The following is a 22,266-nucleotide window of genomic DNA, read 5'->3' as shown; positions in this document are numbered from 1 at the left end:
TCTGCAAACGTTGAAATTGTGCCCTGTTTACCAAGGTCTAAGTCATTGATATATATCAGGAAAAGTAAGGATCCCAACACATCCTGGGGAACTCCACTACAAACCTTCCTCCAGCCCGAAAAACATCCATTAACCACTACCCTTTGTTTCTTGTCACTCAGCCAATTTTGTATCTGTGTTGCTACCGTCCCTTTTATTCCATGAGCTACAAGTTTGCTCACAAGTCTGTTGTGTGGCACTGTATCAAGCGCCTTTTGAAAGTCCATGTACACCACATCAATAGCATTGCCCTCGTCAATCCTCTCTGTAACCTCCTCAAAAAACTCCAGCAAGTTAGTTGAACATGATTTTCCCTTAAGAAATCCATGCTGGCTCTGCTTAATTAACTTGCATTTGTCCATGTGACTATTGATTTTGTCCCAAATTATTTTTTCTAGAAGTTTTCCTACCATCGAAGTTAAACTGACTGGCCTGTAGTTGCTGGGCTTAAAGCCTGGCTCAGGTATAAAATTAAAACCCGACCCGAGCCCGACCCAACAACAACCAACCCGAACCTGACCCGGGCACGAGTCCTTTAATTTTTTAAAATGCCTGACCCGACCCGAAAATAACAAACATATTATTGAAACAGAAAAAAAATCATAGATTAAAACGAAAACAATACAAAACAAAACAGTACAGTCCAGCCCAACCCAACCCAAGCACGAATGCTGGACGCAGAATACAGACCCGACCTGACCCGAACCCGACGCATGTAGTTGGCCGGGTTCAGGTCAGGTAGCCAGGCTTTAGCTGGGCTTATCTTTACACCCTTTTATGAACAAGTGTTTAACATTTGCAATTCTCGAGTCCTCTGACACCAACCCCCAGTCTAAGGAAGACTGAACAATTATGGCCAGTGCCTCTGTGATTTCCACCCTCACTTCCCTCAGTATCCTTGGATGCATCTCATCTGGTCCTGGTGTTTTATCCACTTTAAGTACAGACAGCCTACCTATTTTATATAGTCTCTCCATGTTCTTCCTACCAAAATGAATCACTTCACATTTCTCTGCATTGAACTTCATCTGTCGCTAGTACTAGAATAACAAGTACACCTTCAGAATGATCCGACATGACAGAATAAAGAATTTTCATTCAACTCATAATTAAAGATGGTTAAACTGGTGTAGCATGAATGATTATGAGAGACCATTTGGCCAAATGCTTAAAAAGCACTCACCAGCTACTACCCCGAATGAAAGAAAGAGATAGTAAACACTTGTTGCATAAGCACTCAGTGTCCAGCCCAGTGTGGTTATTATCCCTCCAATTACTGCAGTTGCCCGACATCCACATGCATCCACAAAGAAACTCACAAATGGACCTGTATTGCAGAAAAGGAAATGATCTGAATTAACTGGGCAGGAACGATAGCAAACAGATTGCTGGATCAATAGTATGCATTGAGATGTATAGATATATTATTTTAGGCAAAAAGAGGGTGCATCAAAGTTTCATGAATAAATAGAGAGATACTGAAACTGGAAAGGGAGGCGTATGATAAAATTTGAGTTAACACAATGTTAGGACCAGGTGAGCAAGGGGTCTCAGGCTCCCATTTTGCCCCTTCTCTGGTTTGGCCACAACAGGGTTTATTCTTATAACACAGTGATTGAACTTACCACCTCAGTGAGCACTTGCTCCTGCTCCTCCAATTATAATTGTAAATGAACCAATCAGATAGGTTTTCTTGAGTTTAAACAAGAAATATGTAAGTTTATTAACCTTATCACCTAAACCGGTTAAAATTACTAAAATACACGACGCATCCACGCTCACATTCATATGAGAGGCACACACACATGCAAATAGATACAGAGAGGAAAAGACAGAGCTGGGAGGCTGAAGTAAAGTCTGTAATCAATGGAATTCAAATACTGAGTTTCAATGTCCTTAGTTGAAGTTAAAGTCTTGAAGTCCCTGCTGGACCATGTGCACAATACGGGCTTGCTTCTCTGGTTCTGGAAGGCAGGAGAGGGGCTTTATCCATCCTCTTGGTTGCTGCCTGTGAGGGTCTGTAGATTTGAGGTTTAGCTGCAGCCAATGCTCCCCTGAGACTTTGCTGGAGAGGGGACAGGAGAGAGAGAGATGTCCCTTCCTTGGAGTTCAGTTACTGTCTTTCTTCTGAGGCACAATTCACAAACTCAGTGTTACACAGGCAGGTATGTCATGTGACCACCTCTTTGTTTGAAACAGAAGTTCCTGGAAGGTTTTTTGAAATTCATAGTTCTTCTCTCAAGCTGTGCAAACATTCTTGTTGGGGGGGGCAGGGGTTGGTTCTTTCAAAGTCAATGGGTGTCGATGGCTTTTGACGACCAATGTTGACAAAACCATTCAAGTTAATTGAATAAGGGAGCACCCCTATTGTTCTGGATAGACTGGGTAATCACCATTGTCTCCCGGCCGGCCTTTGGCTTCTCATATGCAAATTGTGCATGGCCATCTTTAGTTGTTCTGTTCTGTTTTTTAAAAGTTATTTGTAATAACGTCCAGTAAAAAGTCTCGGGCAAAGTTTCATTCAACAAAATTAATATTTTTCCATTTGGCATGTGGGTTTTCCATCACAACTGCTAAAGATAATCTTGAGGAGTTACAGAAACTGCAATAAGGTGTATAGAAAGATCAGGTAAGTTAAAAAGGTTTATGAAAAAAAGATAGGCAGATAATATAAAATTAAATGAAGAGGGGTTTAGTAAGCACATTAAGTAGTTAACGAGAATGTAGCACCACTTAGAGATGAAGGATGGTGGAGATGATAAATATTGTCCATTGATTTTCACAAATTATAATGGAAGTGAAAATGAAAGTGTGTCAGAAGAGAATATGGAACAGTTGTTAGTGCAACTGTTAAAAAGAAGTAGGTTTTGAAAAAAATTAGCCGAACTCAAGTTGGATAAGTCATTAGAACCTGATTGCATGCAATGATGATGTTGCAAGAAGTCAAAAGAGGCAATAATGGAGATCTGGCCACAAGTTTCGCATCCACTTTAAGTTTTTTTTCTTCTTTCACAGGATATGGGCGTCACTGGCTAGGCCAGCATTTATTGCCCATCCCTAATTGCCCTAAAAAGGTGGTGGTGAGCTGCTTCTTGAACCACTGCAATCCATGTAATGTAATACCAACAGTGCTGTTAGGAAGGGAGTTCCAGGATTATGACCCAGCGACAGTGAAGGAACGGCGATATAGTTCCAAGTTAGGAGGGTGTGTGGCTTGGAGAGGAGCTTGCAGGTGGTGGTGTTAAAGACCTGCTCGGGTCTGCAATTGAAACCCGACCCGAGCCCAACAGAACCACATCCGACCCAAGCCCGACCCGGCCCGAGTCCTTTGATTTCTTTCCCATGCCCAACCCGACCTGACCACCGGAATGAAGTTGATTATATTAAAGAGGTTATGCTCTAACTTGGATGGAATTTCTCACTGCAGACTAGTGCGGAGTCCGGATGCACGTTTTCTGCCTTGATGTCCTGGCTGTTCAAATCTGGAAGCTTTTCCCTCCCTGACCAAAAGGCAGCATTGTGTCCGACCCAGCCTGACCCGACCTGAGCCCGAATGCCGGATCCAAAATAGAGACCCGACTCGTCCCGAACCCAACACATGTCATCGGGTCTGGTTGGCTTCGTGTCGGGTAGCCATACTCCAGGTGGTGTTCCCATGCATCTGCTGTCCTTGACCTTCTAGGTATTAGGGGTCGCGGGTCTGGAAGGTGCTGTCAAAGCAGCCTTGGTGCGTTGCTGCAGTGCATCTTGTAGATGGTACACACTGATCCCACTGTGCACTGGTGGTGGAGGGAGTGAATGTTGAAGGTTGTGGATGGGATGCCAATCAAGCAGGCTGCTTTGTCCTGGACGGTGTCGAGCTTCTTGAGTGTTGTTGGAGATGCATTCATCCAGGCAAGTGGAGAGTATTCCATCACATTCCTGACTTGTGCCTTGTAGATGGTGGACAGGCTTTGGGGAGTCAGGAGTTGAGTTACTCACTGCAGAAGTCCCAGGCTCTGGTCTGCTCTTGTAGCATGGTATTTATATGGCTACTCCAGTACAGTTTCTGGTCAATGGTAGCCAACAGGATGTTGATAGTGGGGGATTCAGCAATGGTAATGCCACTGAATATCAAGGGGAAATGGTTAGATCCTCTCTTGTTGGAGATGGTCATTGCCTGGCACTTGTGTGGTGTGTCTGTAACTTACCACTTATCAGCCCAAGCCTGAATGTTGTCCAGGTCTTGCTGTATATGGACACGAGCTGCTTCAATATCTGAGGGTATGCAAAGTGTTCCAAAAGACTGGAGAGGAGCTGATGTAACACCTTTGTTCAAGAAGGAAGAGAAAGATAAACCAGAAAATGACATGTAGACCGCTGTCTGAATTTCTGCAATTACAGGATATAGTGATTATAAGTGATTAACAGTTATAAACTGTAACAGATGACTATATTACAATTCTATAATGGCATTATCTGAGAGATATAATACAAATAAAGCACATGTTCTTTCACCTCTGATACCTGTGGTTGAATCTGGTCCCATAGACAGAATGAACATTTCCACCCTTGGTTGACTGTAAGGATCCTAAGTCAAATGCGCCTGAGGCTGCTTCAACCCAAGTTCCAGTGGGCTCCCTAACTAAAAGTTGATATAAATTTACATAGAAACATAGAAAATAGGAGCAGGAGTAGGCCATTCGGCCCTTCGAGCCTGCTCCGCCATTCATTATGATCATGGCTGATCATCCAACTCAGTAGCCTGTTCCTGCTTTCGCCCCATACCCTTTGATCCCTTTAGACCCAAGAGCTATATCTAACTCCTTCTTGAAAACATACAATGTTTTGGCCTCAACTGCTTTCTGTGGTAGCAAATTCCACAGGCTCACCACTCTCTGGCAGTCATTCACAGAATCGATATGGATAACTGTTCTCAAGATATGCATGTAGTAGTTTTGCTATTGTACCTGGTCTATAAAGATGAATAGGACTTGGGTGTGTTGTTCTAAAGCTGGGATTGAGATACTTTGTTGACATTTTGTGCTGTGTCTACCTGTGTATGGTGAGCATGGAATGCTGAAAGCTGAGGTCCAAGAAGTGCAAAAATGTTCCATTCCTAAATACTGGCACCCTGCCTTAATGACACAGAAAAAAATTGTGAAACAAAATACACAGAAGCAAAGTCATTGGGAAAATCACAAGTAAATCCTGATAACTTAATTTCAGCTCTGATAGAACCAAGGACTAGAAAAGAGCAGCACAAAATTTGGATCTTTAATGCTTTTTTTCAGGTACAATGATTGTCCTTTAAGGACCAATATCGCGCCGGACACAATATTGGTGATGTCGTTAGAGTGCGTGACGAGTGTCTATCGGAAGTATGCAGAGTAGGCAGATCATGATGAAAATCAGCGTGTAAAGTTGATTTGACGCCAGCACCATAGAACCATAGAAAAGTTATGGCACAGAAGGAAGCCATTCAGCCCATTGTATCTGCGCTGGCAATTGGCATTTTGGCACTGCCATTATGGAGCTCAACGCTCCAGATAATGCTATCTCTTAATCATGCAAAGCTGTATATGTGCTCAGCTGCAAGAAGGACCACCCTCCACCACCAACCCGCCCCCCCTCCACCCACCCCACAACCAGTGCTGTTTAAAGTGATTATCAACTACTTTCAACTTAGTTGCTGATTGATTTCTACTGCCAGTGGGTGTCATGGTTACTGTGGCCATGAACCTTTGTGTGTTGGACTCCTTCCAGGCTGTAGCTGGAGATATTTGCAACATCTTGATTTTCTGTCCACGGTTGCATAAGGGAGGTCACTGGCACTCTCTATTCAAAGAGAGCTGATTACATTTCATTCTCTCTTGCCAGAGAGCAACAGGCAGAGTGAGCATGTGGTTTCATGAGGTTTACAGGCTTCCCCATGTTGTAGGGTGCCATTGACTGCACACACATCGTTGTGTTGGTGCCAAATGTCAACTCTGGGCTGTACTGCATCCGAAAAGAATTCCATCCCTCAACGTCCAGCTGATGTGTGACCTACGCAGAGAATCATGCACGTCAATGCTCGCTATCCCGGCAGCAGTCATAATGCCTTCATTCTGCAGCAGTCCACTGTACCATCTGCATTTCAGCCACCATGACAAACCGAAGGGTGGTTACTGGGTGTGAGAGCTATCCACTGACGACATGGTTCATGACTCCACTGCACAGTGGCGCAGTGGTTAGCACCACAGCCTCACAGCTCCAGGGACCCGGGTTCGATTCTGGGTACTGCCTGTGCGGAGTTTGCAAGTTCTCCCTGTGTCTGCGTGGGTTTTCGCCGGGTGCTCCGGTTTCCTCCCACATCCAAAAGACTTGCAGGTGATAGGTAAATTGGCCGTTGTAAATTGCCCCTAGTGTAGGGAGGTGATAGGGAATATGGGATTACTGTAGGGTTAGTATAAATGGGTGGTTGTTGGTCGGCACAGACTCGGTGGGCTGAAGGGCCTGTTTCAGTGCTGTATCTCTAAATAAAATAAAATTAAAAAAAACAAGCCACACATGCATAGGCAGCATGTATATAGTGAAAGCCATGCTGTCACACAAAATGTGATCGAGCAGACCATTGGGGTGCTAAAACAATTCTTCCATTGCGTGAACTGATCTGGAGGAGCCCTGCAGTACGTGGCAGAGCACGTGTCAAAATTCGTGCTGGTCTGCTGTATGTTGCACAATCACCATCATGAGGGCATAGGCCTTGCCACCAGCTATGTGGTGAGCAACTGAGGAGCAGGAGGAGGAGGAAAAGGGAGGAAGGGAGTAGGCAACCTACACAGCTCTTTCTGGTTGGGCTGAACATGAAGAACTCATTCGACCGCAATACCAATAAATACAATCCCAATTCTCTATTCACCAACAGTCCCACAGCATACATTCCCTATGCAGTGCTGCTACGTAGTGCTACCCCAATGACTGCAGCATGAATGGAGGAAAGAAACTGACGTTCAGTGGGGGAAACTGAAGGTGGCCTTGAAGGACGACCTCGAGCAGCTCTGGACCTAAAAGACCTAGCTGCAGACTGCACCATCTCGACATGGGCAGCAGCAATCTATGCTAACAGGTTGACAGGCAACAGCAAGGACACTTGTGGAGTGGCAGAGGTGGGAGGATGAATGCTATCATCCTGAGAGAGAGCATCATGTTCATGTTCTACAAAGCCACTGCCACTCCTCCAAGACAGCGCCTCAGCAATCCGAGTTATCTGTTGGAGGACAGATTGCCGGACTGCTGTGACAACCTCTAAGCCCCTTTGAATACTGATATCCACAGTCATGATGGCAGCAAAGCGAGCTTGCATGGCACCCAGTCATTAGGTGTCTGCTGCTTATGCTGCAATGGAAGTTGTGACATTGGCAATCAGATGCTGCACTACGGTTGGGTCCACAAGTGTGGAATTGGCCTTCATTTTCATGCTGGAAAGACTGAGCTCCAAACTCTGCACAAAGCCCTGTGCAAAGTTAGTGTCAGGCTTTCTGGCAGTCCTGCCTACACACAAAACAGTTAATTGTGCATTCCTATCAGCCTTTTTGTGTAGTCCACACCACAGTGCTCATCTGTGTTCCCTGCAGCAGAATTCATGTACAATCTCACCCTCCAGTGTGGTGGTAACTGCACAACCCTTGCCCCCTGCCCTAGCTGCAGGCCGCTCATGTGGTGTCTCACCGCATGCAGATCCCATCTCTATGTTACCTTTAAGTTACACACAGTGTCAGTATCTGAGCTGGTGCCTGTGAGTGTGAGAGTGAGTAATGGTGTTTCTTCATCATCAGTGTCTTCTTGGTCTTCCACCACTGCCTGGCCAGGTATCTGAAAGGAGAAATACACAAGGATAGGCCTGTACTGAGGGGAGTGAGGGAAACAAGAAGTGCTTGCTTACACAATCTACAGCTTGTAAGTCATGGCCTCAGCAAAGGCTGCTCCAATGTTGACCATCACCATTCCTCCACAGGCATCAGGACATGCAGGTATGCCTCACTCCCATCTGTTAGTTCCTGCTGCCTCTAGTTATGCACCATTTGGTCCTGCAAGAGAGAGGAAAGTGTCAGTGAATGTCATGCAAAGTGTTTGGAGATTGTGGTGGTCATGGTTGAATAGCTGGCCCTTTGTGCAAGCTGTGAGATGAGGGTGAGTGCTGCAATAAATGTTAGGTAACAATCCTGATTGATAGAGATTGTAGGTAGGTAATTGATCGGGGTGTGATACACTGAGCAGTGTCTAAGATGAGTGGTGCAGCTGGTAGGAGATGGCATTTGAAGATGTATTCACTGACCTTGACCACTCTTGTGAGGTCACTGAACTTTTTCCAACACTGCAATCAGGTCCTCAGGGATTGATCCCTGGCATTGGCATTGATGGTTATCTGGTTCCACTGCCTTCTAAGTATTTGTCTAGAGGGTCTCCTGACCCTCTGTCAATACAACGCTTCTCTCCTTCTTTGCACATCCTCCACCAAAACCTCAAGTGCAGCATCTAGGAACCGGACAGCCTGTTGCCTCCCATGTTGTGCCATTATTCAGTCTTTTTCCATGTCAGAGTGACTTGCACAATGACTTTCACCACCTGCTCCAGCCACAATCCTCTTTTAGAGGTGCAGGCTGGCCTTAAGTAGTGCAGGCTTGCCTTAACTCATGCCAGCCTCTCACAACACTGAACCCCCTGTTGAGCCATGCAGCCATTCAGTTGTACATTTAGTGCTGGCTGCATGCTACAATCATGGTAATGATCAGGCAGCATAAAGTTGGTCTGCTGCCTGCATCATATTGAACAGTAATCATGCATCGCCTGTTTCGGTGGCTCTCCAATTGAGCAATGGAAAATAGATTTTCCATTGTAATTCCTCCCAAATGGATCATTGCTCAGTGACAAATTTTCGTCTCAAGACAAATAATGAGATATTTGCAGAAGCTAATGTAAAACAATATAATAAAGGACATCCTCTTTTCAACAAAAAGTTATAGTAATAAATGATAAACCTACCAACAATCAGTGATATACCCATTGCCAAAGATCCAATCCATGCTGTCAATCCACGACTTTGATTAAACTCTTCAAGCCATTCAACATAAAGTATCCCCAGGGCCATCTGGGATCCCATAACAAGTACATGCATGGTGAAAGATGCCAGAACCACCATCCAAGCCCAGCCCCTGTCTACATTTGGATTTGTTATTTGCATTTCACTTCTGGGATTAGTACAGTCTTCTAAGTTGTATTCAATGTTTCCACCACTAGTTGCCATCTTGACATTTGAAGCTGAAGAGTATCTGGAAGAATAATAAGAAATAATTGGTTGTAATTCTTTTCAATGTTAACAACAGTTTTCCATTTCAGGTAATCCCAGCCCTTCATTTTTGTATTTACCCACATCAGATTTTATATCAAATTAAAAATACTTTGTTCATCTTTGAACTATGTATTGCTGCACTGTCCCATAATTAATTTTTATTTCAATGTTTTTGCTTTATATTTCCCTCTATTCGTTAAAAGTAAAATAATTCTTAACTATGACATTCAAATTAGCAAACTGATGTACTTAAATATATCTATGATCAGGCATTGGGACCACTGAGTATTCAAGTTATTTTAGAAACTAGGCTCCGGCCTCTTCTGAATGCAGCTTAAGAAACTAGGGTATCATTAGATACAGGTTATTCAAAAATTATAACTAACAATACTTCTTGTTTTCTATCTTTTCTAGTACACAAAGGCCCTGAGTCTTGGCTTTTGAATTAATTGAACACATTGAAGTCCTAATCTAATTCCTGAATTGGCCCAAATATATAGGAGTCCAGAGTCAGGATTCGAAATTAGCCTAAATATTCATCCTAATTATATTAAGGACAGATAGCCTGCACCCAGATTTGAAATAATGCCAGCAGTGTCACAAGCTCCACTTTGTATTTTTGTAAGAGCACATATTTATAATTGCAATGATTCTGAATAATGACATTGGAATTATCATAATATATATTAGTTAGATAGTAAAAATACAGCCGTTTGAAGCAGTTTTTTTGTACAATTTTAACTGCATTTTCTTTTCTTATGCAGTCTCATTGTCTCAACAATAGTCTCTGCTGGATAGGAGGGAATTTTAACCCAGAAAAGCAAGTGGGTTTGGGAGCAGCCGGCTGGTTAATAGGGCTGAAATTAACAAGATGTTGGGAAGCTGGTTGTAGCCCCGTGACTTCCACCTTTAACTTCGGCTCGTTCGGCTGCATACGAGAACCACCCTCAGGAGAGATAGGTTGCCAATTTAATTATGTTAAAAGGCAATTAGCAGCTGTTGTAACTGGGTTTTCGAGTTTAACTCTGAGTGCACGGATTTCCCAGGCTTCCTGGAACTCACCAGTGAAAGCAAGGCGAGAGGACAGTGTGAATTGAGGGGGCTGAACAAATGACAGGCAAATAATCCTGGCAGTACTCAGACCTCACAACTGCTTGCTGAAGTTTTTTGCTCACAGGACTTCTTCTGTGATTGTGTTTTCACTACTTTGCAGGTGATTTCTACTACTTTGGAATTTTGTGTGTCTAATCCCCATCTGTCAACCTACCGCATGGGAGCCACTTATGCAGCTTTACCTTGAACCTCAGATGAGGAACAAGATGAGCAGCAGGAGCAGCACCAGCAGTAGGAGCAGCAGTAGGAGCAGCACCAGCAGTAGGAGTAGCACCAGCAGTAGGAGCAGCAGTAGGAGCAGCACCAGCAGTAGGAGTAGCACCAGCAGTAGGAGTAGCACCAGCAGTAGGAGTAGCAGCAGGAGCAGCACCAGCAATAGGAGCAGCACCAGCAGTAGGAGCAGCAGTAGGAGCAGCACCAGCAGTAGGAGTAGCACCAGCAGTAGGAGCAGCACCAGCAGTAGGAGCAGCAATAGGAGCAGCACCAGCAGTAGGAGCAGCAGTAGGAGCAGCACCAGCAATAGGAGCAGCACCAGCAGTAGGAGCAGCACCAGCAATAGGAGCAGCACCAGCAATAGGAGCAGCACCAGCAGTAGGAGCAGCAGTAGGAGCAGCACCAGCAGTAGGAGCAGCACCAGCAGTACGAGCAGCAGTAGGAGCAGCACCAGCAATAGGAGCAGCACCAGCAGTAGGAGCAGCACCAGCAATAGGAGCAGCACCAGCAGTAGGAGCAGCACCAGCAGTACGAGCAGCAGTAGGGGCAGCACCAGCAATAGGAGCAGCACCAGCAATAGGAGCAGCACCAGCAGTAGGAGCAGCAGTAGGAGCAGCACCAGCAGAAGGAGCAGCAGTAGGAGTAGCAGCAGGAGCAGCACCAGCAATAGGAGCAGCAGTAGGAGCAGCACCAGCAATAGGAGCAGCACCAGCAGCAGGAGCAGCACCAGCAGCAGGAGCAGCACCAGCAATAGGAGCAGCAGTAGGAGCAGCAGTAGGAGCAGCACCAGCAATAGGAGCAGCACCAGCAGTAGGAGCAGCACCAGCAATAGGAGCAGCACCAGCAGTAGGAGCAGCACCAGCAGTAGGAGCAGCACCAGCAATAGGAGCAGCACCAGCAGTAGGAGCAGCAGTAGGAGCAGCAGTAGGAGCAGCACCAGCAGTAGGAGCAGCACCAGCAGTAGGAGCAGCAGTAGGAGCAGCACCAGCAGTAGGAGCAGCAGTAGGAGCAGCAGTAGGAGCAGCACCAGCAGTAGGAGCAGCACCAGCAATAGGAGCAGCACCAGCAGTAGGAGCAGCAGTAGGAGCAGCACCAGCAGTAGGAGCAGCACCAGCAATAGGAGCAGCACCAGCAGCAGGAGCAGCACCACCTGTAGGAGCAGCACCACCTGTAGGAGCAGCAGTAGGAGCAGCACCAGCAGCAGGAGCAGCACCAGCAGCAGGAGCAGCACCACCTGTAGGAGCAGCACCACCTGCAGGAGCAGCAGTAGGAGCAGCACCAGCAGCAGGAGCAGCACCAGCAGTAGGAGCAACAGCAGCACCAGCAGTAGGAGCTGCACCAGCAATAGCAGCAGCACCAGCAGCAGGAGCAGCACCAGCAGCAGGAGCAGCACCACCTGTAGGAGCAGCACCACCTGTAGGAGCAGCAGTAGGAGCAGCACCAGCAGTAGGAGCAGCACCAGCAGCAGGAGCAGCACCACCTGTAGGAGCAGCACCACCTGTAGGAGCAGCACCACCTGTAGGAGCAGCAGTAGGAGCAGCACCAGCAATAGGAGCAGCACCAGCAGCAGGAGCAGCACCAGCAGTAGGAGCAGGAGCAGCACCAGCAGTAGGAGCAGCACCAGCAGCAGGAGTAGCACCAGCAGCAGGAGCAGCACCAGCAGTAGGAGCAGGAGCAGCACCAGCAGCAGGAGCAGCACCAGCAGTAGGAGCAGCACCAGCAGCAGGAGCAGCACCAGCAGTAGGAGCAGGAGCAGCACCAGCAGTAGGAGCAGGAGCAGCACCAGCAATAGGAGCAGCACCAGCAGCAGGAGCAGCACCAGCAGTAGGAGCAGGAGCAGCACCAGCAGCAGGAGCAGCACCAGCAGTAGGAGCAGCACCAGCAGCAGGAGCAGCACCTGCAGTAGGAGCAGCGCCAGCAGTAGGAGCAGCACCAGCAGCAGGAGCAGCACCTGCAGTAGGAGCAGCGCCAGCAGTAGGAGCAGCACCAGCAGCAGGAGCAGCACCAGCAGCAGGAGCAGCACCTGCAGTAGGAGCAGCACCAGCAGTAGGAGCAGCACCAGCAGCAGGAGCAGCACCTGCAGTAGGAGCAGCGCCAGCAGTAGGAGCAGCACCAGCAGCAGGAGCAGCACCTGCAGTAGGAGCAGCGCCAGCAGTAGGAGCAGCGCCAGCAGTAGGAGCAGCACCAGCAGTAGGAGCAGCACCAAGCAGCAGCCTTCTGCTCACTGACCTGCTGCTCCACAGGAGAGAGGGAAAGGACACAGTGGTGCAGCTCACAGGAGTTGATATCCCCAACATAGGGTTTTTACAGGCAGAGGTTCATCTTCCTGGACATTTCCAAGTACCAGTGCTACAGGAGGCGCAGGTTATCATGTCAGGTGGTCACTGACATTTGCAGCCTCTTGGATGAAGACCGCCTGCCAAGTGGACCAGGTGGGCACGCATAGCCATTGGCTGTCAAAGTCGCCACAGCCCTTAATTTCTTTGCCTCTGGCTCCTTCTAGGGATTTGCTGGAGATTTGACAATCTGCTGATGATCAATGCCATGTTTACCAGGGATGGAATTAATGTGCACTTTGCAACCAAAGAGACCAGTCTCAATGAGTGGGCGCTCGGCTTTGTGGCTCCGGCTGGATTCCCACAGCTCCAGGAGGTCATCGACTGCACACATGTAGCAATCAAAGCACCCCATCATCAACCAGATGGGCTTCCACTCCATCAATGTTCAGCTCATCTGTGACCACAAAAAGATCATCATGCATGTCTGTGCAAGATTCCAAGGGAGCTACCATGTTGTTTCCATCCTCTGCCAGTCAACTCTCCATGAGTTCTTCGGAGCTCAAAGCAGAGGTAGCACTGGCTCCTTCAAGACAATGGCTACTCACAGCCGACATGGCTGATCACACCCATTAGGGGCCCAGACAATGATGCCCAGGAGAGTTACAATTGAAACCCCCTGACCATGACAGCTGTCATCAAGTAAGCAATCGAATGCTGAAGATGCGTTTTAGATGCCTGGACAGATCTGATGGCGCCCTTCAGGTATTGAGAATGATAGTAATCAGTTGTGCTTTGCACAATATAGAGTAGAAGCAAGGACTAGAGCTCCAGGAAGAAGGTGGTGCTGAGTGCATTGTCTCTTCAGAGGAGGTAGAGGAGGAGGTGGAGCAACATGAGGAGCAAGTGGAGGAGTAGGAACGTGACATACCGAAGGCACCAACAGTGGTGCATATAGCTGCCCGGGATGTCCAGGATAGCCTAATTCTGGCACGGTTCATTCTGAACCCAGTTGGCCCACCCATCTCCAACACAAAGCAATCCTGCAATCAACAAAGCCTCCATGTCACAGACAGCCATTACTCTTACCTTAACATTCATCACATGAGAAGCCCAATTCCAGGCAGGAGGCAAAAATGGCCAATATAGGAAAATAGTGCAAACAAATAAGTTAACCTTACAGAAAAATTATACAGTAGCTTACAATTGAACACTTTGTTCCATACCCATGTGCATATCCTTGTGCAACTTCAAATCTTTACTCTTTCTTTTTCTGCTGCTCCTACATGGTGCAACCCCTGTGGCTTCAGCAGAGATAGAGGCAGGCTGTTCAGATCCCTACTCTGACTTCTGAGATGCTCTTGGCTCATGTCTTCTGAGTTTTGGAGCCTGTGAAGATCCCACCAAAGACTGCTCCACCTGCATCTGTACAGGGGCAGAGTAGGCCATCAGGACTGGAGGCAGCATGTAGGGCACTGACTCAGTGGGGGAGGCGGAAATGGTTGAGAAGTGGAAGCACTTTGAGCAGAGTCCCCACTTCCATGTCCCCGTTCTCCACCTTCCATCACACGGCCAACCTGCACATCCCTGCTCGCAATGAGCTGCAGAGCACTTTGCTTCACATCAGTGGGGTGCTGAAAGGCCAAGGTTAGGTTTCCATCAATCCCGTTTAAGGCAACATTCAGAATGTGCAAGCCATTGGTGAGGACCAGCATGCACTTGTTTGACTACCATGCTTGATGCTCCATGCTAGTAACTACTTTTTCCATGGACATCAACATTATTGCAAAGGCCTGCAACATGATGCCACTCATGCTTGAGATGAACTCCTCCAAGCAGGCACAGTGCACCTGAAAAGGCTGTCAGCACCTCACACATTTTCCGCTGCTGCTCCAGAATTATCCTCTTCTTCAATGGCCCTCGAGGCTCAGCATCTGCACCTTGCATTGCGAGCACCCTCCAAAGGAGACTCTTCATCGCTGTCCCTGTCTCCAGCACCTGCTGTGATTTATGAAAACCCAACTACCTGTCTTGGTGATCCACTTACTGCACTACATTTGGAATTTTCTACCCCAAAGGGCTGTGAATGCTCAGTTGATGAGTATATTCAAGACTGAGATCAATAGATTTTTGGACACTCAGGGAATCAAAGGATATGGGGTGGGAAAGTGGAATTAATGTAGAAGTTCAGCCATGATCTTATTGAATGGTGGAGCAGGCTCAATGGCATATGGCCTACCCCGACTCCCATTTCTTATGTCCTTATGTTCTTTCTTATGTTCTTACATTGCCCATGTCAAGTGTCATGCAGGCCCCCACCTGCCAAGAATGAGGCACATTAATTTCACAACATGGACATTAAACTTCAAATTGTTTCTGGGAAGAAAAGAGGGCCTGTTACAAGGAATTGCCAGGCTCCCTAGCCGGAAAGACATTTTTACATACTAGCAGACAGTGTTGGAACAAAGGAACCAGTTGCTGCTCCCAATACACAGAACAGACGTGGTCAGACGTGTTTAGTCATATGACTAACTGGCTGATGCAGAGTTTTGAACTGAGAGTTTTAAATTGGAGAAACGATGTTTGAAGACAGAAAGCTCCTGGCTCCTGGATTGAGAACATCTCTCTCCTGTCTGCTCCCATCTCTTTCTCAGCAGCTTCGGAATCCATTGAGGACACATGAACCCCAAGAGAGAAAAGTCTCCTACAGTGAACAAGGTTTAAGAAGAATACTGGGCCCCAACAAAAAGCAAGAATTACCTACAAGCAGGGACTCTACAGTGAGCTTGAAGAACTGTAACAACTCTTCAGATATTGCCTCAAACCTTTCCACTTATGTTTTCTTCTACTCATTTCTGTCCCTATCTGCATGTGTGTATCACTTATGCATGCTAGCATGGGTGCATTGTGTATCCGTAGGCGTTAACCGGATTAGAGTTTGTAGTTCAAGTTTTAATAAATTTCACCTTTCTTCTTTAACCTAAGAAAGCCGGTTTGTGCTCATTTCTTTACCTTACAATTGGAAAGCGGTGAACAAGGATTCACCAAGGGGGAGCTCAAAACACAGTGTGTTTAAAACTAAAACCCTGTTACAGTAAGACCAGGTGAAGGCTGAGAGAGACCCCAGACACCTTTCTCACCTGTTCATAACAGAAATTTGGGTGCTAGCGTCTGGGATTTTACCCACAGACAAACAAGAGAAATTGGAAGTGGGAAGCCACATTGTTCCCAATCAAAAAAACAGCAAGTTTTCAATACAGGTTTTCTTGTGGTTGTGTGTGATTGAATACTTATATGTCTGCAACTGAAGCTAGTAGCTCTCCAAGCCAGGGTGAATTAACTTGAGATAAGTTGAAAGCACTGTCTATGGAGGAGTTGAGGAAAATGGCTGAGCAGTGTGGGATCACTGTATATGGCAAGGCTAGGAAGACTGAACTCCTAAGGCTAGTGGCCAACCATTTTTCCCTTGAATCTGAAGAAGCAGAAGCAGGGTTAGAAGTAGACCCAGACAGGTACTGTTAGCAAAGATACAACTGGAACAGAGGAAACTTGAATTAGAGGAAAGAGAAAGAGAGAAAGAGGCAGGAGAGGCAGAAAGAGAGAGCCTTCCAGATGGAATGGGAAGAGAAAGAAAGAGCCTTCCAGAAGGAATGGGAAGAGAAAGAAAGAGCCTTCCAGAAGGAACATGAAGAAAATGGAAGGCAGGAGAAAGACTATTCCAAAAAGAATCCGAAGAAAGAGAGCTGAAGTGGCTTGAGTTAACTAGGGGGTGACAGAGTAACCCCAGTGAAAGCATGGCCAATATGGAGCAAAGTAACTAAGAGCTGGGTACAGAATTTGTGCCTTTTGAGAAACTGACAAGGCAGCTAAAATGGCCATGTGAGACCTGGTCTCTTTTACTGCAAAGCAAACTAACTGGAAAAGCCCGTGAGGTTTATTCCCTGTTGCCAGATGACAGCTCATCAAATTATGAACTGACCAAAAGTGCTATCCTCAGGGCATATGAATTAGTACCCAAAGCCTATCGCCAAAAGTTTAAAACACTCAAGAAGCAAGCTAATCAAACTTATCTGCAGTTTGAAAGAAGTAAGCAGCTGGCTTTTGACCAGTGGCTGAGGGCTCTGATAGTGCAGCTCAGCTATGAGACTCTCAGAGAAGTAGTTCTGTTAGAGGAATTTAAAAACTCTCTCCCACTCTTAATAAAGACCCAAGTAGAGGAGCAGCGGGTTCAGAGAGCCTGGCAAGCAGCCATTCTGGCCAATGAGTTTGCTTTAATATATAAGTCGTTTTCCTGGGGAAAACCTTTCCTGATCATCACCACAAACCCGAAAAGGACAAAGGGTGGGAAGGTTATCAAATCCCAGGCAGTCCTGGAAGAGAAAGGAAAGCAGGAGACACAAGGGGCCCTCCTCTAGCCAAAAAGGAAGGTGCTGTGAGCAACAGTGAGACCTGGGGACCTGTGTGCTTCCATTGTAATAAATCAGGGTATTTAAAAGCTGACTGTTGGAAACTAAAGAGAAAACCAGTCGGGTTAAGCAAGACACACACTCAGTGAAGACGGGACCCTGATGGAAAGCACAGCAGAACAAGCCGTGGCTTTAACTGCAGTAAGAGTGAGATCCAGGAAGCTTACTATGGCCAGTGCAGGAAAATTTAATAGGATTCCTGAGGGTTATCAAGGTTTTGTGTTTGAAGAGAAAATAACCCCATACCCCTCGAGTGGGGCAAGCAAGCCCATAGTAATCCTCAGGGACACAGAGGCCACTAGATCCCTTTTACTGGACCTTTTCCCCAGAGAGTGCAGTGAACACCAAAATGGTGCTGAATGGTATTGGAGGGCAGTGTATGCCTGTATCTGTACACCTGGAGTGCGACCTAGTTTTGGGACCGGTGACCGTAGGGATTGTCCTTAGTTTCCCTGTGGACAGGGTTGACCTGCTCCTAGGTAATGATCTGGTGGGGGTGGTGGTAGCTTCCCCAGTAGTGAAAGAAAGACCACAGGAGGCAGGAGACGGACCCCTGCAGTTTCCCTGAATCAGGCCGTGATCAAACCAGCTCCCCCAGAGGAAACTGCATTGGCACTGCAGGCAGATGACCATGAGGTCTGCCTGTCCAAGGCTTTCTTTGGAAAGTTAGACCCAGGGAATGAATTAAATGAATTTTCCCTAGCTAAGGCTCAGCAAGCCGACCCTGTATTGTGAGAGTTAGCACAGGCTGCCCAGTCTGAAAGTGAAGCAGAGGGAGTCCCTGATTGCTAGTATTTAAAGAATGAGGTACTGATGAGGAAATGGAATTCTCGTCACAGACCTGAGAGGAAGGAGTGGGCAGTAATTCACCAGAAAGTGGTGTCGCAGAGGTACCAGGGAGAAATATTAAGAAGGGCCCACGAGGCTACAGTGGCTGTACATGCCAATATACAAAAGACCAAAGCCTGCATAAGACAGCAGTTTGACTGACCAAAACTCCACAAAGATGTGGTGGAGTACTGCAGGATTTGCCACATGTGCCAGGTTGAGGGGAAACCCCAACCTACAGTGAAATCTGCACCCCTAAATCCTGTACTGGTGTTAGGAGTACCCTCCAGCAGAGGGCCAGTGAACTGTAAGGCAGGCACACGGCTGGCAAAGGTTTAGAAAGGAAAGGGGAAAAACTGACCAAGAGGGCAGGTTAAAGGAAGTCTGGGAGGAATCCCAGCTGAAAACAGCTACTGTCCAGTCCGCCAACCCCGAGCAATTTGAAAAGTTAGACCCCACATCCTCCTATGTGAATACAGACTCTAGAAGTACCCCCAAGGGTGGCTAACAGCATTTACAGGAACCTGCAGAGACAAATAGAGGTCTTTAGAGGGCACAGAAACTGTAAGGATGATGCCTCACCTAGTCAAAGTGCCACAGGAGAGTGCAGTCAAGTCTGCACCATGGCAGGGGTGTCCCAGAGAACAAAGGGGAGATTAATAAAGAATCCTTCTCCACAGTCAGAGACAAAGGGAACCACCCATCCCCTGAAGTCAAATGTCTTTGCAGGACTCAGCAAAGCACTGAAAGAAAGTTCAGGATAGACCCACCCATGACTAACTCTCCTGGAAATTAAAATTACCTCGGCAGGAACAAAGACCCTAGGCAGCCACGGAAATGGACATACTGAATAAAACCGTCCCCAAAGATCCATATGGTCACTGGGATGCCAAAAAAGGGAAATTAAAGCAGCATTGGTACCCAGAAAAGACAATATTAATAAGCTTTAGAATTCATGAATGAATGGAAATGAATGAGAGAAATGCATGGTTTTCTTTGTTTTATATATATTTCTCTCAATCCTTTTAATGAAGTGCCCTTTTTGTCCAAATTGCCTTTCATTCCCCTGGGCGTGGAGGTGTCATGCAGGCCCCCACCTGCCAAGATTGAGGCACATTAATTTCGCCACATGGACATTAAACTTCAAATTGTTGCTGGGAAGAAAAGAGGGCCTGTTACAAGGAATTGCCAGGCCCCCTAGCCGGAAAGGCATTTTTACATACTAGCAGACAGTGATGGAACAAAGGAACCAGTTCCTGCTCCCAATACACAGAACAGACATGGTCAGACCAGCTTAGTCATGTGACTAACTGGCTGATGCAGAGTTTTGAACTGAGAGTTTTAAATTGGAGAAACTATGTTTGAAGACAGAAAGCTCCTGGCTCCTGGATTGAGAACATCTCTCTCCTGTCTGCTCCCATCTCTTTCTCGCCAGCTTCAGAATCCATTGAAGACACATGAACCCCAAGAGAGAAAAGTCTCCTACAGTGAACAAGGTTTAAGAAGAATATTGGGCCCCAACGAAAAGCAAGAATTACCTACAAGCAGGGACTCTACAGTGAGCTTGAAGAACTGTAACAACTCTTCAGATATTGCCTCAAACCTTTCCACTTATGTTTTCTTCTGCTCATTTCTGTCCCTATCTATGTGTGTGTATCGCGTATACAAGCTAGCATGGGCGCGTCGTGTATCCGTAGGCGTTAACCGAATTAGAGTTTTTAGTTTATGTTTTAATAAATTTTACCTTTCTTCTTTAAACCTAAGAAAACCCGTTTGTGCTCATTTCTTTATAATTATAATTGGAAAGCGGTGAACAAGGATTCACCAAGGGAGAGCTAAAAACAATGTGTTTAAAACTAAAACCCTGTTACAGTAAGACCAGGTGAAAGCTGAGAGGGTCTCCTAGACACCTTTCTCACCTGGTTGTAACACAAGGCATCAAAAAGACTGCAGAGAAATGACAAAATAAATCAATAAATTATCATACCCTCCCAGAGATATTTATATGTCGAGCATATTTCTGAATAGAAAATATTGTTTCAAAAGTAATGGATTGCATTTAAAGGTTCTCAGATGACAAGCTATCAAACTTTTTTTAATTCTTTCCACTTCCAGAAACAGGACAATATGAGTTTTATTTACCGAAATAAGACCCATCCTTTAATCATTTTATAACTGATGGTTTGTCAACTGATGCTAATATATTTTGTTAAATCAGTATAAGATGTAACATGTATCTTGCACAGCAGCATTAAGTGCAGTGAAATCGTAAAGCACTCAGTTGTAATTATAAGGAAAGATTACCCCACATAACAGAATCTAACAGATTAATAAATTTTAACTAAACTGAAATGGTAAATTTACTAGTGTGATGCTTTATAGTGTGTGGTTGTACCATTTGAACACAATGGCCTAGAACCTGCTAGAGCAGAGCATCTCATGGTCTGCCTTGTTAGTTAAACTTGCTCCTGCACCCTTCAGCTCAAAAAAGTTCTGTCCAAAAAGTTGCTGGAGGTACGAGCTGATAACAGCACAGTGAGGGCGACAGGACATCTGGCACCTTGGGAAATGACGGCACCAAAAGTTTATCTTCCGTAACCAATGAGATTTATTGATTGAGATATAACCAGAGGGAGGACTGAGAAGGAAGGAGAATTAGAGTGAGTGAATTCAATGTCAAATCAAGTGCAGAAAAAGAGGGAAAAGGAAAAGTAAGGAAAAAGTAAAACTAAAAATTTGACATTTATAAAATCTCTGATAACAATTCACTACACGCAGGACTAAGATGCCACATTTTTAATTGTTCAATCTCTGGGCCAGACAGGTTTATTAGCAGCCATTGACAATTATATAATTGAAAGGATACGTACGCTGTTAATTTCTAGACTTAACTATCTATGGTAACGTTAATGGAAATTAAAGTGCAAATGCAGTAAGTCCATGTTAATCATGCAGATATTAAGCATGAGATGCCATTTTTGTAAACCTAATGGCAGAGTGACATAGATCAGCCAGCAACCTTTGGCGATTCCCGGGCTATCTCTTCCTCACCACAAGTTGCTGGCAGATTTATACATCATTAGCATTGTTCACACATCGGTATTTTTCAGCAAACTCTGGGCCAATGTCTTTGTTTAATTTGCAGTATAGAAATGTTAGTTCTATATCTAGTTGTATGTTATTGTATTCAGTAATTATGTGCATTACAAATGGAGTTGCTTTGGTGTCAATTATCTACACAGTGGAAATACCGTAGGCTAGTTAAGCTCGTGGAAGATGATTGTGTGAATCTGAGTTCTTTTTGCCTTCAGTCTGGTTCAGTAAATATACCGAGTCGGATGTGTAGGTAAAATCAATTACTTTATTTGCGCATTTAGCCGGCTGACTTACTCTAATGCAACGACACTGACTCCACCCAGAGTCTGTCTGGTCCACTAGAGTAAGTAAAGTTTGTGATACAGGTACTACTGTTTATACATTAAGATTCATGCTACACCTCCTTGTTTAACCAATCAGTGCGGTACAATTCGACTTCACCCACGTGGTGACATGCAGTACATCTGTTGCTGAGGTTACAATACACTCCATTCTCAATACATACTTGTTACTAATAAAATATTGTTTTGTACCAGCAAGATAAAACAAAGCGGACAAGCAAGCTAATTAGCAAGAGCATAGGAATCATCAATAACCATGCTGGTCTCACTCCCTACATGGATCATGAGTCTGTCTCTACCTTGTGACAAGTAATTGCGGCGCATCCTGCTATCTCTATTAGGTGTACATTCCTGAGTGTTTCGTGCAGTCTGCAGCTACATCAAGTAGTGGCAGTTCATGAAGATAAGAGGGGCCTAGCACTTCCTATCACTCACACAGGGATGGACATCATTTGATTCACAGGAGTCCATCTGCTTCAAACCACAGGGAGTCACACAATCAGGCCATAAAGAACAGATGTCCTGGCAATTACCAGTGTCGGCTAGTCTTTACTGTCTCACACGCTCTGCCTTTACTTTTA

The 22,266-nt window shown here is 45.8% G+C and overlaps 1 protein-coding gene across 2 annotated transcripts in view; it reads right to left on the bottom strand.

Moving 5' to 3' along the window:
- The window catches only part of LOC137374931 (monocarboxylate transporter 14-like), a 70,082-nt gene that overhangs the window by 32,741 nt on the left and 15,075 nt on the right, over positions 1-22,266 (bottom strand). For both annotated transcript variants that reach the window (XR_010975922.1, XM_068041533.1), the window contains exons 2-3: positions 9,046-9,332; positions 1,223-1,366 (exon numbers count right to left, since the gene is read on the bottom strand). Coding sequence is in view for 1 of the 2 variants with exons in the window: in XM_068041533.1 (XP_067897634.1) it covers positions 1,223-1,366; positions 9,046-9,307 (406 nt within the window). In the remaining variant the exon portion in view is untranslated. The remainder of the gene's footprint in view (positions 1-1,222; positions 1,367-9,045; positions 9,333-22,266) is intronic.

The sequence above is a fragment of the Heterodontus francisci genome, chromosome 11 (genome assembly GCF_036365525.1).
Source record: "Heterodontus francisci isolate sHetFra1 chromosome 11, sHetFra1.hap1, whole genome shotgun sequence".
NCBI classification, from domain to species: domain Eukaryota; kingdom Metazoa; phylum Chordata; class Chondrichthyes; order Heterodontiformes; family Heterodontidae; genus Heterodontus; species Heterodontus francisci.
This window is presented reverse-complemented; position numbering and strand designations above follow the sequence as displayed.